This window comes from Actinia tenebrosa, unplaced genomic scaffold (assembly GCF_029948245.1).
Source record: "Actinia tenebrosa isolate PJP-AT-01 unplaced genomic scaffold, QUT_ActTen_1.0 PGA_scaffold8__29_contigs__length_14323225, whole genome shotgun sequence".
In the NCBI taxonomy this organism is placed as follows: Eukaryota; Metazoa; Cnidaria; class Anthozoa; order Actiniaria; family Actiniidae; genus Actinia; species Actinia tenebrosa.
In genome coordinates, this window is record NW_028292585.1 from 12409121 (window position 1) to 12428488 (window position 19368).

Consider the following 19368-nt stretch of genomic DNA (forward strand, 5'->3'; position numbering starts at 1 on the left):
CTTTGTTTCCTATTGTTTGATTATTACTATTTAGTACTAAAATTATTATCATATGACCCGTATCTGCTCGGGCGCGCGCTCTTAGAAAAACCTTCGGGAAAATAGCGTGAGCAGGGCCGTACGGCCCTGCTGGAAACCTGCGACCGTATTTTCTTTCTTTTATTTTATTATTTTTCTTTTCGTGAGGGTCATATGATAAAATGCTTATTGACTGAGTTAGGTCGGGCGGTAAGGGAAAATATTTGGCTCTCGGTCATTTGTACGGACCTCGCTGCGCTCCGTCCGTATGGCATCACCTCGAGCCAAATATTTTCCCTTACCGCCCGACCTAACTCAGTCAATAAGTACATAGTATTTGTTTCACGGCTTTAGTGCAAGTACTCTACTATTTACTTTTGTGCCATTACTCACATTGTTGATCGTCGTATTCATAAGTTAATCCATTCGGACATTGGCACTTAAAATAAAGTAACATACTAATACAGCTTGCTCCATCACGGCAAGGGTTTGGGTTATTCTCGCAGTATCTAATATCTGCAATTAAAAATCATTTAAAACATATCAAAAAGAGACACTTTGAAACACTGCTATTTTGACTAGGCATCATTTTTTTCAACTTTCAATAAAATACGACCTTAACATCAACCTCTCTCAAGTGTCGGCCATGTTGGACCAGTATAAGTTTTCCCCCTAGTGTAGCATCGCACTCAAATGCTTCAAGGTGATTTCACTGATAAGAATAAACCTGGCTGCTCCGTGAGATAGAGATTAAGGTCCATAAAGATTTTCCCCCTGTATTTAATCTTATAACCCTCCCGCACTAATTCCGGCCCTACTGGGGTTCAAAACAATTTTTTTTTAAATTACATTAAAAAATGATTTCAAACCCCAAAAGAAGGATATTATTTTCTTTTTATCTCAGATTGGGAATCAGTGCAAGGGGTCTATCGTTGAATAATTGGATTAATTCATTAATGAATGAAAAAGAATCTTTTTATTTTTATTTATTTATTTATTTTTTTTATGAAGTTGTAGTTATTACAGTGCGACCATAGGCCACACTCAAACAAAGTTTCATAAAAATTGAGTATGTAAGCAATAGAATCCGCACGATTTTTCATATTTTCCCTTTTGAGAGCATATATTCTTAGGGGCGGATCCAGTGGTGGTGAAGAGGATGGCTAGCCGCCCCACTTTTGCTCAACTCTCTCAATATTTCTTTAGTGAGCCACTCCCTTTTCCTTAAATTCCTGGTAAAAATTGAAATTAATTCCTTGTATTTTTCTTTGCTCTTAGTCCTTGCGATTACCCATACTAATAGACAGAGGCTATCAGTTATATTTCCAGTTCTCGATTGATTCATAAGTCTAACATTTTGTTGTTTTCATTTTAATATAGGCCATAGGCCATAAATAATATCACCAACATTTTTAACTCCTTTATGTGGCTCACCGAGATTACATGTTTTTCCTCCAAACCCTAGAATGCAGGAGCACTCAAAATCATTGATTTTGTCGGAACATGAGCCGAGGTTCCGGCATGGATTAGGGCTGCAATCATCGAAGTCTAAAATAGAAAAAAAGAGGTTTAGTATTAAGAATATATTAGAATGCATACGTACCATATATCCGTGAAAAACTTCGTAAGAAATTCCACACATTTGCATGCACCAATAGTAAGTTCAGTAAACCTCATTAGACCGTAAACCTACAAAACTTTGCACTAATAATTTGTACAATTTTGTTAGTTAACTCTTTGACGGTTATATGGTATGACACTCACGTTTTTAAAGCCTATTTCAACGTACCACGTTCTAGACTTCCCCAAGGCAGTCTCTCTTGTCTCCCGAGGGGTTTTCGGTTTATTAATTATGAATCGAGAATTTCAGACTTTATTGTGAGACTTTAGTCTATGGTTTTATATATGGTAAAAAAACGTGGATCACCAAAAAAACATATATTGATAGGAATACTTATAAATAACGTACCAAATACGAAGTTCCTATTTTCCGGGAATAAAAGAAAAAAGTCGTAGAAATGCTAGTCAGTTCACTGCTCAGCAACGTTATAATCCAATCTACATGCAGCACTATGTCTACTGATTCTTTTGAGATTTAATGAAAATTTGAACATTTTATTCCGGAGAGCCTCGGTATCGTACTAGAATCTTAATATTTAGAACGTGGCCTATTGTTAACTCTGCAAAGATTCGATAACGCACAACCGCCTAACTAGCCGGAAGCCATTACGATAAGCTGACATCTTGACGTCGCTTCAATCAAAAGCTCTGGAAGTCTCTGTTTCTAACGACGTTTGAATGTGGACGGGGGGAGGTCATAATGGCGGTGATTGAAGAGAGAGAGGATTGGATGTTTCGATTTGAAATCAATTACGTCACATGTGTGTTTGTCGAGATTAATTATTCCATGTGTGATTATGACGCGCATGGTAATTTTTCCATGACGACTTAAGGATTCTTGATACTTCTAAGAAACTTCGCTGGTTTTGACAAACTTTATAGTGAATATATGAAAAATCCGAATGGGCCTTACTACTAAGTATAGTAAATATAGCCAAAATATGCCACATTTGAGTACTAAAAAAACTTTGCCTGGAAGAGATGTATAAATAGTTCATTCAAAAATAGCGTTAAAAAAATCTGTTAGTTCTATTGTAAAAATCTTACTTGTTTCGCAGTTCACTCCAGACGTCCCAGCAAGGCATTTACATTCATAGCCATTCACCTTGTCTACACAAGATCCACTATTTTGACAGGGAATGCTTGAGCACTCATTGATATCTAAAAGATATTTAGGACAATTTAATCACTTGATTTTCAATTTGTCAGTTTAGGTATGCATATCTATTTCTTCACTTCACATGACTTCATTCTGACTAGATCCTTTGAATGATTTGCCATTGCCACTTTTAATCTTAAAACATACTTACTAATGTCACAGTTTGTCCCAGTGAATCCTGGATAGCATAAACAAAGCCCTGTGTTCGTGATGAAGTCATATTTGCAGTATTGCTTCCCTTTGCATGTACAAGTGTTCTACAGTAATAAGATTTTCCTCTTCTCAGTAACATACACTAAATGGTATTAATAAATTGTTACTAAAGGGTAAAACAAAAATACTAAACCTATGAAAGTTGCAGCCAGGATGGATCATAATTAATTAGCTTTCTCTTTTATTTTACTGCATTGAAGTAATTTGTATAAAAAACGCAAATGTTTTGGGTCCGAAAACGGACAAAAAAAAAAAAAAAAAACGTTTTCAATTGCGTGATCAAAACTTAAACTTGCCGTACCAAATATGGAATTCTCTAGATCTCAAACTTGAACTGTTTTTTTAGGGATAGCATGGGGTCGTAGAACTCTGCTAATTTTTATAAGTGTTGTAAAAATAGTCATGCTTTTGTAACCGTAAGTTAATTGAATTTCAGAAAACAATTAGCAAAGTCCTATCATCTCACTTATAAAGATCTCCCACAAGTCGATGTATGGAATCAAATGAGCCTTTTCACGTCCAAAAATTTAGAAGGATCTTAACAAACAGGAGTGGTTCATAGACTGAAGTCAAGTGCCAACGTTATGACTTTATGTGTTATGGGCAGACCGAGAGATTTGTCAATTTGTCAAAACCACCTGTCGTCCAGACTGATCCCCAAGACACGCAAATGAAAAGAATAATGATTTTGACCGCGAAAACACAAGGATTTGGAAAACAATTCAGAGATAGTACCCAATAGGTTCTGATATAATTTACTAGTATCGCTCATCCGGCTGAGTTTTTGGACCGAATATTTTGATCTGTTTTTAAATCTCAAACCAGTTTAAATAAAAATAAAATCTCTTTTACAGTACTTACTTGAGCGCTTCTGTAGATGACACCAGGTCTGTCCACTATATCATCAGGGTGCATAAAGTGATCCGAGTCACTCAGCTCACACCTGTAGTTCTCTCCACTCGCACTTGTGCCAAAGCCGTAAGATATACAGCGATCATCCAAGAAACACTGGGATTCGCAGTGCGCATCGTTCGTGGCTCGTACTGTTTTGAAGACGTGGTTTGCTAACGTCTTTCCTTGTAATGTTACTTTGAAATCCATTTCCTTGCATCCATCTGCCGCAATGACTGCAACATGAGTAAACATGCAGATGTTCTCGTCAATAAACTTATTACAGATTATAAAAAATCTTGTCGGCTGATAACGACAGCGGCCTTCTTCAACTGAAGGAGTCTTTTATTATTTATTTTCGTAAAGAGTTTCCAAAACTATTTAAAAAACAACAACAAATTAACGAGAAACTAGGTCAAATAAAAATCCTTTACATTGGTATATTTCTATATCTACCGTTTTAATAGCATACTTTATGTAATAAGGCCCATAGTTACAAGAAGCTGTTCAAAATGGAGCATTTGTTTCTCAAAAAATTACTATCCTGCTCTGATCCTATTTCATTAAACCTTTTAACTTGGTATAGCAATGATATTAGAAACTTTCACACCAAATTCACGATTGTTGAAATATCCGCGAGTAACGAACAAAAAATATATCTCTGGGATGTTAAAAATCTATCAAGAAACTCATTTTTATAAAACTTTTAGAAAGAGATATTACAAAAGTTGACTTACCAATGAAATTTCTAGAAGTATTCAAAATTGCAAGGAAAGAGTAACAACATAGCAGCCATGAAGATTTCATGATCAAGAGAGGTGACTATACATCAAGGACATTGAGGGCTCAATATAGCCGGGAAGTTTTGTTATGAGGAATTCGAATTGACAGTTTGTGATATGTCATTAGGTAACAAGAGCAATATAATTAGAAACAGGTTTTTAGTGAATGATCTCTGTATGTATATATTAATTGTTTATCATTTTTTTCGGTCCGGTATCCTGAAAAATCGTGCGTTCTGATTGGCTGTTTGAACGGGCGGTATTTTGTCAGTATCTGCCCGCGCGCGCGGTCCGGTATCCTTTGCCGCTAAACAACAAAACAAAACGATTACAAAAACCAGAAGAAAAAAAAAAATACGGGAAAAAAATTAATAAGTTATTTATCGTCCATAGTCGGTAACGGACTCGGTCCGTATAACCATCAAGACCTCGGGCACAGTTTTTCCCTATCCGGACTTCCTGGCCGATAAATAACGTATATTGATTTCCATATTTCCAGCCTGGTTACATATTTTATACTACAAATTCAGGGTTTGTACGGGTTTTGGGTTTTGGAAAGTCTTGGAAAGTTTTGGAAATTGATAACGGATTTTCCAGAAACATGAAAGTCTTGGGTAAAGATTTTTAGTCCACTATGCTATGGATAAGTTTTGGAATTTTTTGTAGCTTTTCTAGCTTATAACTTGCTTTTTGTTGTAAAGCACCAAATCTTTTTTGTCAACACTGTAGGTGTGGCGTACGCGTGTTTTAACATTAAAATGCCTGCTACAGCGCCTATACTGCTCATGCATGGCATTTTGGTCAGCCGAGCTATCTCATCTATGTTTGAGATCCATGAATTTGGCTTTATTTTGCGTTATTTGTGGTTTTAAAAATTTGAGTCAAAGGGCTTTGAAAAGTTTTGAAAAATGTTTTGAAATTCTCTCAAGGGAACCTGTACGAACCCTGTATAATACCAAAGCTGCTTGAGAAGCTTCAATGGCTTGTTTTGATTAAACATTATGATCGCTAGGGTGACGAAAAAGCCCCCGTTATCGACCAACCAATGATTGGTTGATATATATGGGTTTTTTGTCGTCGCCCAAGCGATCATAATGTTTGATCAAACACCTTAATTCGAGCAGCTTCGTTATTATAGTTATGTTTACAAAATATTTTACATACTAAAAACCTGTTTGATATAATTTCGTTCGTTCACTTTTTCAACCAATCATTGGTTGATAGGTATCCGGGGTTCTTTGCGCTAGCGATCAAAACAAGTCTATATTGAAGCTAGCTTCTTTACTCGAAAGAACAATTCAATTCAAAAACTTTCGTTAATATAGTTATGCTCACTAAATATTTTACTTACTAAAAACCTGTTTGATATACTGTCGTTCGTTCGTTCGTTCAATTTTCATCCAATCATTGGTTTATAAACATAGTGGACTTTTCGTCACCCAAGCGATCATAATGTTTATTCAAAATGAGCCTAACACTTCAATAGCGCAGCGCAACCGTGACGTCATAAAAACGAAGACAAAGGTGGAATTCGGACAAACAAACTTACAAGTTTACTTTCAGCAGATAAGCAGTTGATCTTAGTTTACATGGGTTATTATTGTAACTTTAAGTAAAAATAATAAAATCGGTTCGTATAATCCTCGTAGCGGTTAAACAGAATGCAATGTTTGTCCGAATCTTTAAGCTATTTTTAGAATCAGTGCGCTGTGCTATTCAAGCAGCTTGGTTATATTACAGTTACGCTAAAAAAACTGTTTAATATACTTTCATTCGTTCCCCTTTCCCAACCAATCGCAATGCGCGTATGAAAAGAAAAGAAAAGAAAGCAAACAAACCAATAAAAAACGATACATCCAAGCAGAGTCCACGTACGGCTTTTCTTCACACGTGAGAGGAACGTTACGTCCAATCAGAAGCCGGCAGCATATTTGGGTCGGTCGTTTCGTGAGAGACTTTCGGCGACTAAACTATAAATTTAAAACTCATCAATTAACTAATGAGTTTGGGCTAGGTACCAGTGCGGGATCCGGTTACGCGAGTATATCCCCCAGCAAGGAGGTAACCATGGCAACCGGGCTACAACCCAGGATCCGACCTCGACTAAGAGAGCGTTTAATAATGCCTTGGGGTGGGCTGGAGGAAAATTAGGGGGGGCCGCAAAAATTAATTGCTCAACAAGGGGTGGGCTTCTAAATGCCTTTTATCTGAAGAGGTGGGGTGGGGGTTAAAAAGTGAATGTGAAGTGAAGAGAACTAGAACAATTTAATAAATTAATAAGCTATTCTAAAGCCACATTAAAAATGTAATGCTCTTGTTGTTTCTAAACATAAAGCTTAACACCAACTTATAAGAAGCCCTAACAATTACATTTTCCCCAAAAAATCTCCTAGTTAAACGATTTAAAAATGCATAAGCAATAGTGGATAAAGTAGTAGGTATATCATTCATCATCATCATAATAGATTTCATTTATCTGTCCAACGTAATATAATATAAAATGTATCATCATCATTATTAAGCATCATCATCATCACTATCATTATCATTATCATCATTAACAGCATTATCATCATCATTATTATCATCATCATCATCATCATTATTATAATCATCATCAACATTAGTGTTGTCATAAACGTAATATAATATAAAATGTATCATCATCATTATTAAGCATCATCATCATCACTATCATTATCATTATCATCATTAACAGCATTATCATCATCATTATTATCATCATCATCATCATCATTATTATAATCATCATCAACATTAGTGTTGTCATAAACGTAATATAATATAAAATGTATCATCATCATTATTAAGCATCATCATCATCACTATCATCATCATTATCATCATTAACAGCATTATCATCATCATTATTATCATCATCATCATCATCATTATTATAATCATCATCAACATTAGTGTTGTCATAAACGTAATATAATATAAAATGTATCATCATCATTATTAAGCATCATCATCATCACTATCATTATCATTATCATCATTAACAGCATTATCATCATCATTATTATCATCATCATCATCATCATTATTATAATCATCATCAACATTAGTGTTGTCATAAACGTAATATAATATAAAATGTATCATCATCATTATTAAGCATCATCATCATCACTATCATTATCATTATCATCATTAACAGCATTATCATCATCATTATTATTATCATCATCATCATCATCATTATTATAATCATCATCAACATTAGTGTTGTCATAAACGTAATATAATATAAAATGTATCATCATCATTATTGAGCATCATCATCATCACTATCATTATCATTATCATTATCATCATTCACAGCATTATCATCATCATTATTATCATCATCATCATCATCATTATTATAATCATCATCAACATTAGTGTTGTCATAAACGTCACCCTTATTAGTACAACTTTTAATAATTCAATAGTTGTTTTATTATATGACATTTGTCATCCTGTCGAGTTCATACGGGCATGGATTGGCTGCATGAGGGCTCTCTTCCAATGAGCTGTGAGGCGAAATAGTGAGTCATGAAATGTATAATAACGATGATTATACACCTCCCTTTACAACTGGTTGTTTTCCCCTTTTTAACATACAATATATTACATAGAATCTTTTACAAGTATATGATATCATAAATCTTTGTCACAAGAAAGGAGAATGTTCAAGAGCTGTCTTTTGTACCATTAAAAAAAGCCATTAATAATTCACGATGGAAACACAATAGAAATCATGACCATGAAGGAGATTTTATATCTGATATAGATTCGTCTTCATTTGCATAAACTTTAACTTGGATTTTCTCTATCAAACTTGGTTCATTTCGTAAAGAATTCCGTACACTATGAGAACATACATCATGAGTTTTCTAAGCCGTTCAATAAACTCGCAGATCGTGTTTTATCGGGTCTAAAACCACCCGATAAAACACTCCTGCTCGTTTATTAAACATTACGTAGCAACCATGTATGTGTTACGACTGTTATAGTGTTTATAGACAGACAGACATATTTTATTTGGCGTTTTGTACAAAGTTGCACATCAACTTAGATCCAAATAAGTTACGAATATATACGTATGTTTATGCATAATATCTATATTCACATATTCCACACATACACGTCATACATACATATATATTCTGTATATATAAATGTTCATATAATTATTTCGATAAAATGCGTTACTAATCCCAATCATCTTTATGCAATATTATACAAGTATTGATTTTTATTTGTTTTGTTGTTGTTGCTTTTTTTCACTACGCAGAGCAAAACAATTGTAAACGTATTTTGCTGCAGCTGATTGTAAAATATGGGGAGGATCTATCAACTTCAGGAACAATTGGTCCTCCGTAAGGGAGTTACTTATGTTATTTTGCATAAGAAATTCTTCTCTAAGTTTGGAGTATAGAGGACATTTAATTAGGAAGTGTCTTTCATCTTCTATTATATCAGTACAATGAAAGCACTTCCTTTCCTATACCTTCTTGTAACTAGAGTATCTGCCTCTTTCAATTTCTAGGTCATGGTTACTTATTCTTAGCTTAGTTAAGGCTCTTCTGTGATTGAAATTTTTTACATTTATTAGGTAACCTTCTAACGTATAACTAACTTTGAAGAGGCGAAACGTTCTTAATTTGTTCTTTTGGCCAGGGGTGTCTCTTTTATAATTAAAGATCTCCCCGAGGCAGTCTTGTTTCTCTATGTCTTCAAATCTCGTTTTGATAGTAACAAAGACGTTTGGCTGGCGAGAGGTATTGGAATTTACTTCTAGCCATATATCACCCAGCCTTACTTTTTGGCTCCAGCAAATTTTACGGCTGGAGCTTATCATTTCTTTATATGCTAAGAATGTAATTTTATGGCTCGATGTATGTGTAACTAGATTGAGCCAGTACCTTATGCATACCAAATTTGGCATGAACAAGCCCTATAGGATCATTTTTAGAAACCTCAGAACCCCAGACTATATATGAAGTCAATTATTTAGTGTAAGTTTCGGACCCCCCCCCCCCCCCCCCCCCATTCAAAAAAAATTCTGGAACGTTCCGCCCTTGCTCTGCAGTAGCCACATGCGGTAGTTGGGCGCCTATTTTTTTCGTTTACAACGCAACCTGCAAAAATATGAACACATTCAAGGATTTCGCATACTTCGAAGCACGGGATTTTATCAAACGAGTTTTGCGTCGCACCGAATTCTTGATACGTTTTAACAACAACAACAACAATATCTTTATTCGTACAATTACATTGACAAGAACAGAGAAAACATAATAGGAAAAAAATTGAAAAACAAATTTGTGCATGTCATTTAAAAGTAGCAGACGCATCGAAATGTGTTAGTTTAACGTAACAAACGCCCTTACGTAACAAATATGAAAATATACTAAATGTGGTCATACTTTTGCGGGTTGCGCTGTAAACGTTGTACATAAAAAGAATATTGATATGGATATAACTCAAACGAAGAATTAATCTTTAATCTCCTAATCTCTTCGATTCTTTGCTTGAGTTGTATCCATATTCATGTGTCTTCCCACGCACAACCGTTAAACAAAGAAATAACACTCCAGGGAATGATACATTGTTTGAAATTGGAAAATATTAAAACCCAATTGTGTCCTTTTTAACTAATCAGATTGCAGGATCCGTAAGTGATAATAAAACAGAAATAATACTTAATATAATAAAACATCATAATGACAATAGATTGGTGTTCCAAACATCTTACCCTAAACCTAACTTAATAAAAGAGGTGCTTTACAAAGAGGCATATCAAAGAGCTCTGAGGTTCTAAATGATGATGTCTCAAAAGTAAACGATCGTAGCTCTCTTACTGTGCACGGACCAGGAAATGACTACTTTAACAACACTAAATTTGATCTTGTTCGCTGCATTTCTGTGTTGCCTTTTGCAGCTAAAACAAGGTGAGTGTAAAAACCTAGAGTTTGTTTCATTTACATATTCTGAATTTTATGAATTCTATATGGCCTTGAGTTGAAAATAAACGCAGAAGAGTGACGTTTGAACATCGCTAGAAAGCAACAGACCATAATACTTGTAGAATCCGTGCCTGGTCCTGTGAAATAAAGCTAAGAAATAATGATAAAGCTAGTTGATGCGAAGCTGGCTGATTTTAGGGTAGCATCGTGGTGTACGGGTTACCCAGGTGCGTCATAGGTTTCCGAACACACGAATGGAAATTTTCGAGGATTTTGGTTCTCCTCAATTAGAAAACAAAATTTCTATTCAAACCATATCACAAATATTTCGTCGAATGCTTAACTTTTTACGAAGTACTGGTCACTAACACCTTTTGTGTTAAGGAATGAGCATGAATAGTTTGTCTTGATTCGTCATTGAATCTAGTACAATTAAGATTAGAAAAGATATTGTATGTACAATCTGTGAGATACTTAGTTGTTGGAGTTGAACTGAATTAAAATAAGTTAGAACCCAATATCTATGCCTCATAATCTATAACATGATGTCAGAAGTCTGAAAGAATCCTTCAAGATGGCTTTAAGTGGAGTTGAAGCCCCAGCGATGCGATAGGACGGAGCCGAGAATCTTCGAAAGGAGTGGCGCCGTTTCAAACAACACGTCGAACTCATGTTCACTGGTCCACTAAAATCAAGAAGCGAGCCAGAAAAATGCAGTTATGTACTTGTTAATCGGGTATTAGGAACATCACAGTAGATGAGCTTGGCGGTGTCCTCAGCGATTACCTAGCAACCCTGTTCGAACCTACCTCGCACCGTCACACTGACAAAGTCAGTGGAATACTTACCTATACTTACCTGAGAGGAGGGAGGGCGAGAGATTAAAAAAGCGCTCGTAGCAAATCACATGCGAAGAGCTAGCGTTAGCGAATTGGATAGCGTTAACATGCGAGTCTCGTAACGCGCATCAACTGTTCACTCACGTCATACGTTTTGCCAACCAAATGCGTCGAGCTAGCGTTTGCGAAATTGGATAGCGTTGAAGCTGCGAGCAAGTAGCAATTGTTTGCTTATTACATACTTGTATGACAGATAGCGATAATGGCTACTAAGTTCTAGTTTAACTTTGCTTAAATTTTATTTAACAACATTTAAACTCATCACAGTCGAGTGGTTTTAGACCCGATACTAAGACAAGATCTGCGGGTATAATAAACGGCTTAAAAACTCATGATGTATGTTCTCATATTGTACCGAATTCCGAAATGAACCAAATTTGATAGAGAAAATCCAAGTTAACGTTCATGCAAATGAAGACGAATCTATATCAGATATAAAACCTCCTTCATGGTCATGATTTCTATTGAGTTTTTAACTACTAAAATGGGCTGGTCAAAAGGGCAGAGACATCTATAACACATGGTCTGACATCACAGAGGAAAACAAAGGCGTATTCCTTGCTGTGTCACGACCGTGTTCGTGCCGTGAACTTTTCACAGTCATACGAAAACCGCACTAGCGAATGAATCATATGCAAATTGAATGAAGTTTATTAATTTTAACAAAGCCGTTCAAAAATGACTCACCCACCTCTCAAACACTCATTCCCCCCAGCAAGACGATTTCGAAAACAATATGGCTCAAAGTAAGCATCTTGAAAATATAATTTGTGTTATGCTTCCTTGTTGTTCGGTAGTTTGAGAAATATGTTAGCCAATCAGAAAAGAGAAAAATTTCAAAACAGAGGTGTCACTTTTCCTCTAGAAATAATGGCTCTCCAGGCCACCACCAATTTAATAAAAATAACTTTGTTAATAAGAGGTTCATACCAATAACACGATAACACTAAATGAGTTATATATTTTTTTACAACAACTCACGTAAATAACACATTCTGATTGGCTGAGAGCTATGATCACTAAGAGGACAGACACATGGATGACGTAATGTTTTTGAAAACAAGACTCGCCGGTAGGATTTTATCGTAAGGACTGTGATTTTGCGAATTTATTTTGCTAATAAAAGTCGACAATGGAACTAGAAGAGGAACCAAACTTTGAATTTAATCTTGCTGATAGTCTTGCCGACGAATATTTAGTTCTGGAGGCAGAAAAGATAGAGGAAGACGTGAAAAATTCATCTCGCTTTGCAACTTGCGAAGAAAAAGACTTGAATGAGCTTGTACAGTCTGAGATGGCCATTAACTCCATTCCAGAGTCGATCTTCAATGGCTGCTCCATCCAGAACGTGAATGTCTATGTTGTCAAGCGAAATTGACATTGCTTTTCTTAGCTGAACTTATTAGTAAGCTTCGTTTTTTAGAACCTTTGAGTTCTGACTCAAACTCTTTTCGACTTAGCTAAAAAAGCCATTTATAAGTAAATGTCAAAAGTTTTGACCAATAGCAAGCATTCTTTCACAGTGGCTGTCAAAGAACTGTCAAAATTAGCCAATCACAGCGTAGGAAGTTTGGTTGTGAAATGTTGACGTGTTTTATGAAAAAACTTTTGTAAGTCATAAAATAACCTTTGAAGTTTTCAAAAGTAAATAACCGAAAAACCTTCGTCTTACTTCTGTACTCTGTCCTCTAATGATCATGAAAACTAACTATCTTAGCGAAAATATTCAAAAGCTCACAATAATCGGAGCTGTTTGGTCTATCGCCTTGCTTTCCTTGAATGACAAATTTTCGAAAAACTTTTCGCTTATTTTATTTTGTAAACATTTCGCAGTTTGTTGTAAAAAACAGATCGCACATAGATTTCCATTGTCTGTCCTCTTATTGATCATAGATGACGTCTTAAAATGTTCAAAACTTTACAGTGAAACCACTCGCTGCGCTCGTGGTTCCACTTTAGTTTTGAACATTTTAAGACGTCATCTATGATCAATAAGAGGACAGACAATGGAAATCTATGTGCGATCTGTTAATTATCATTTAATTATCCATAAAATGCCTATATTTCTCCTTTTCGAAAAACTGTTATTTTCACTTGTGAAAATATCGTTACCATGTGTGTTTAAGCTGTTAGTTAGTTAGAGTACAAACACTAAAAGTGTGCAACATAAATATCACTAAATAGTGTTATTTTATGCTAATTATATTGTTTTGTTTTATGTTGTTTTGTTTAATTAGTGCTATTTACTACTAAATAGTGATAACTATTGCACACATTTAGTTCGCTGCGCTCACTCGTGAGAGATCTTTTCAACACTCGAAGATAAATTTCGTATCTTCTCGCGCCCATGTAATATCCTCTATTTATTCCAATGGTGGTAGGTTTTTATTTTTCGCTGGTCAATTTCCATGTGCTTCATGGCACCTTAGTTTTTCAGTGACGTCATTTCTACGTCACTATTTCAGATCAGCTGGATTATTGTTGTTTTTCATATATTTGCTTTAAAATCGAAAATTACTAATGACATGGCTTGCAGTAATACTGACTTTTGGGCCCTTTACACTAGCGTACGGTGTACCTTCTCCGCTTTCTGCTTTAAGGCACGATTACACGGAGCAATTTTCTCTGCAACTTTTGTCGCATCGCCGTTGCGACACAAGTTGCAAGAGTGTCTATACGGTGTGATGGAGACGTAATAGTTACCAAAAGTAGAAACGAATTCTATTCCACTTTTCGCAACGATTGCTGCAACTTGTTTCACAACATTTTTCAAATTGTGCTGTAGGTTACACGTTCTCCATGCTCCATGTAATGTTTATCGCAACGCCGTATTACGACACACACACGTTGCAGAGAAAATTGCTCCGCGTAATCAAGCCTTTAAGGTAATTCCCTTGTTTTGCACTGCGCATTTTCTGCGCATGCAACTGAAAGCATGGAACTAACAAAGTTTAGCCATTTTTTCTTTTGGAAACTAAATGAGAAACATGTTCAAAACCAATTTTCACTTTTTTCTCTTTTTTGAGTAGAGAAATTGCAATTTTTATCTGACTCGCCACAGTCTCCACTCAGAAAAGCGTCAGTTTTCGACTATTTTGAGATGTTTTTCAAGATAAATCAAAAACGAGAATGGTGAACCCTAATTTTTATTTCAGATGTTTGATAAATGCAATGCTCGTCATTATATATCAAAATATGAAGAAGAGATTATTGGATAGATTTTGAAATATTTGATGGGAATAGTTGACTTGTGCAATTTTTGGACGTTCTTAGAGGCGCACATACCTACATTTTTCACCAATAGTTCAAGAAGCATAGTCATTCAATGACTTTGATGGATTTAATAGTATAGATTATCTAATAAACTTCGAGCTAAACTTGAACACTTTCTTGTCATTTTTTTCCTTTCAAATTCATACTATAAATCATCTCTTGAGCCAATCGATTTGGAAATGAGATTTATTTTGACCGTCACTCGGTGTATTTGAACTCAATGCTTCATCATGATTTTAGAGGGTTGGAAAGTGACAGTTCAGGGAAAAAACGAACAAAAACAGGAGAAAAAAAGTGTTTACAGTACTGTAATTGAGCCTGCAAGGTACAGAATAAATGATCATTTGAAACGACCTTGTAGCCTAGTTGAGCACTTTATTTGTGTTTCTCCATTGAACTGGTGTATGGAAATAATTCAATTATATATTTTTGTTTTTGAAGGTGACACGACATATTTTAACTGATTTGTTTTTAAATTTCTTTCCTAAAGCTACTGCTTTAAAACCAACGGTAGGATTCACGTCAACGTCGTCAAGGGAATCTGAAACGTCTGGTTTGGTTACAGTCAGTCTTCAAAGAAGTGTTGAGACAAGCATAGAGACAAAAGTGACGTAAGTTATTCCTTCCTTCTTCCCTCCTTCCTTCCTTTTTATCTTCCTTTCCTCCTTTCCTCCTTTCCTCCTTTCCTCCCTTTTTATCTTCCTTTCCTCCTCCTTTTCCTTCTCTCCGTTCCTCCTTTCCTTCCTCGCTTTCCTTCCTCCTTTCCTCCTTGCCGCTTCCTTTCCCTCCGCCGCCGGCCCCTGGAGCCTCCGTCCTCCTTTCCCCCTGCCTCCTCTGCCTTCCTCCTTTCCTCCTTCCTACCGTTCCTCTTGCCTCTTTCTTCGCTCTCTCCTTTCCTCCTCCTTTCCTCCGTCCTCCTCACCTCCTTTCCTCCTCACCTCCTTTCCTCCTCACCTCCTTTCCTCCTCGTACTAGTCGAACACAAAGCGCTCAAGCGAGGCGCCAAGGTACTTTCAAAGGATTATTCAAAATTAAACCTTGCAAACTTGACTGAATGCTTTGTGTTTGACCAATTAACCCATGTATTGAAAATGGTGAATTAATATTAAGCTGATGTTTTTTTACCGTGTTTAAAGTGCCTATAACCTTTATAGGATTATGATCAATTTTGATTTTCTGTGTGTTGGAGATGAATAAACAAAAAGAATTTTTTCGATTGACTAAATATTCTCGGAGATATAGCGCCCTAAAGTACGCAGTTTTGCCACGCCCCATCAATTTGGACGGGATAAAGAGGAACTGGGCCGAGCAGAGTCTCGCTGAGTGGTGACGTCACAACAAGAACGAATGTTTTGATAAGCAAAGATTCTTACTAGTTCTTCGGTCAGAATATGAGAAAATGCCGACTAGATGTGTTGTTGCTGGGTGTAAACACCCCAGATTTTACGAAAGGTATATACTTGCATAAGATCCCATTTCATAACGACAATCGTCCAGAAGCAAAGATGGATTGATTTTGTGAAGAGAAAGCAAGCAAATTTCAACCCCTCGGCTACCTCCGTCATATTTTCTACACACTTCCTACCAGAGGATTATAATCAGAGATTTGATTTTGTCTCGTAAAATCGTCCTCAGTTAGTTAAAGATGAGGCTGGGACTGTTGGCATCCCAAGGATTTATGTCTGCAACCATGAAGAGCAAACCAAACTGTCGGATCGTTATCGCCGAAAAGTGTCGCTGGCCAAATCTCCAGGAATGTTTTCTTGTCAAACTTGTTCGATAGTCCTAATTCTCTGATTTTGGTTTTCAAACTGTTTAAATTATCTATTTTCCAAAGGTCTTAAAAGATGCCTTGCCTCCGTGTCTTTACCGAAAGAAGTTGAGTTGCCGGTGCGAGAATGAGTCGAACAACAACAACTATATTTAATCTAATACAACATTTGGTGGCTAGTTGTAGGGAAAAGTATTCTTTATTTAAACATAACATATACTTTATTTGTTGTACCTAAATTGTGTCAGTAACAGGTATTATTGAACAAAATATTGACTAGTTTTATTATTGCATGAATCTTTCGTAATATCTACAACATAGAATGATAATAAAGTCAAACTTTATAACCCAAATTTAAAAAGCACTTCTTGAGGTTTTTTTTTTTTTTTGGAGGATCGGTGTTGATTCAGTAAGTCCTATTTTTAAGTAACTATAAAACTGGGGCCAGCTATAAACAATGAAAGAAACTAGCATGGAACTATTTGACAGGATAAAACCCAAGTGTCATAAACTTCTTCATCAGAATATTCCTGTTCGGGATATCCATGAACGGCTTCGTCTAATTCTTCGTCCTCGAGGTCGTAAATGCTCTTATTCTCGTCGCTTGAATCAAAGTATTCATCAGCATTATCAATGGATTTCATCTTACAGCCTTTCTTTGACAACTGGTTAATTTCAAAGATACAAAGAGGCAAATAAAGCGAGCAAAACAGGTAAAAACACTGGAAGGAACGGCCAAGCTCCACTTTGTTTTACTTATTGGAAGCCGAGTCGTTCTTGGTGTGACGTCATTCGACGCCAACTAGGTACCAGACCTCGCGATCCCGTCCAAATCGATGGGGCGTGGCAAAACTGCGTACTTTAGGACGTTATATCTCCGAGAATATTTAGTCAGTCGAAAAAAATTTTTTTGTTTATTCATCTCCAACACACAGAAAATCAAAATTGATCATAATCCTATAAAGGTTATAGGCACTTTAAATAAAGTTGTCTGTTTATGTCCTTTGTGATTAACGTAACTCTATTTTTCTCCCTCTGCAGGATCGATTTAGGCGGAACTGCAAAAATAAATAGTGATTACGTGGTAGCAGGATCATTGGTGGTAACTTTTCCGGCTAATGATTCATCAAATCAAAATATCAATCTTTTCATACTCAATGATGAACTTGTCGAAGAGAAAGGTCTTGAAACTATTATCCTTACGATCCGAAACGACGCTGCATTTGATGCTAAGGTCAACTTCTCGTCTCACACAGTCCAAATAGCCGATGATGACGGTAAGGAAGAGGGATAAATTGCATCATGAGTATAGAAATATACGGTTGCAGTATGGTATTGCTTCCTTTCTTTTACTGCTGTCTGTCGCGGTCTGTCTGTCTGTCTGTCTGGTTCTCTGGTTCTTTGTTTGTCTAACAACGTCTCTAAATAGACCCATGCAGTTTGGACGTAAATTAAATTTTAGGCCAGTTTTGATCATATAAGTAATAAGATTCCTTGTATAAGTACATCCGTACGAGCAAACAATGAAATAATACGAAAGAGACTGATAACACGTTACGTTGTTTATGACGGAGAAACGTTACCCCCAAGGTCACGTGGTGAATGGGTTTCCAAACTTTACTTGACAGTGACGATGACGACAATTATGATGAATAGACCCTTACAGCACATTGGTATGCAGCTTAATTTGGAGGCATAACAATAGTTTTCAATGCTTATGACTTTGAAGTCCTTTTGTTTTGCCTTCCAAATTGAGCTGCTTTGACGTCACATGCAAAGGGCCTACAATCTACAATAGGCCTTTTCTGAGTGCGATAAACGGGATGCATTGTGGTCAAGCTTAGGTACAAACAAACACCATATAAGCCATGAGGAACAAAAGATGTTTGTACCGAAGCTAGACCACAATGCAATGTTCGCTCTCAGAAAAGTTCTATGGACGACAATGGTGATGATGGTAATCATGATATTAATAACAGCAAGCACGTGCACAGTGCTTGTGAAGTCAACAGTTAAAATAAATTGAATACGTTTTATTTCTTTTACATTGAGCGACGGTTTTTTGTCGTATTTCAGTCAGTATTAATTGTCAAAACACCCAGGTCAGTGAGTCTGCGCCAACAGCTACAGTCAGAGTAACCATTTCCGGGTCATCACAAGCCTTAAGTGTTACCCATTCTATCATATAAGTATTTTACTTCGCTCACTCGTAAGATATTGTCTCAGCACTCGAAGATAAAATTCATATCTTCGCGAGGCCATTTAACTACTTTATGTCAAATTGACATGGGTAAGGAGAGCAGGGAAGTCTCATGTTTAGTGCTCATTTAATGCCAAACAAATGTGCAAATCTACTAATTGCAAACCAGTTTTATTTCTAAATTCAGTCGTCAGTGTTTTAAATCAGCCTCTGGATTCTAAAAAAAATAAGATAAGATAAGCAGGGGGAAAACGCTAGAGAGAAAAAAAAAAAACGATATTTCAAGCCTTCATTTACAACACTAGGAAACTTACTTTCCAAATCAGATATGAATAATCTACTTTTAATTTAATATGCTCGTACAAAAGTCAAAGTTTTTGAAGTTGGCATGAAAATTTTATAGATACAATTTGAGTGGCAATAAAATATGAGTGGTTAAGAAAATATATGACTGATGTAATACACAGGGCCTCTTATCTAGGTTTATCTTGAAGTAAGATCCGCACTCAGCCGGGACATTAATTTGTTCTCACAACTGTCTTCTCTTTTACAAAGATGCTC

General features: G+C 36.0%; 1 protein-coding gene and 1 long non-coding RNA gene across 2 annotated transcripts; one reads left to right on the plus strand and one right to left on the minus strand.

Moving 5' to 3' along the window:
• Positions 1-275: 275 nt before the first annotated feature.
• LOC116299465 (uncharacterized) lies at positions 276-4751 on the minus strand. The gene is made up of 6 exons (XM_031708123.2): positions 4639-4751; positions 3872-4137; positions 2949-3054; positions 2686-2799; positions 1453-1566; positions 276-534 (listed from the first exon to the last, which is right to left on the minus strand). The coding sequence occupies exons 1-6, from the start codon at positions 4706-4708 to the stop codon at positions 404-406; spliced, it is 801 nt and encodes a 266-aa protein (XP_031563983.1). The 5' UTR covers positions 4709-4751; the 3' UTR covers positions 276-403.
• A 10572-nt stretch (positions 4752-15323) lies between these two features.
• Positions 15324-18783, plus strand: LOC116299469 (uncharacterized). The gene is made up of 3 exons (XR_004197471.1): positions 15324-15447; positions 17649-17884; positions 18684-18783. It is a non-coding gene; the product is annotated as an uncharacterized LOC116299469 (long non-coding RNA).
• The last annotated feature ends 585 nt before the right edge of the window (positions 18784-19368 follow it).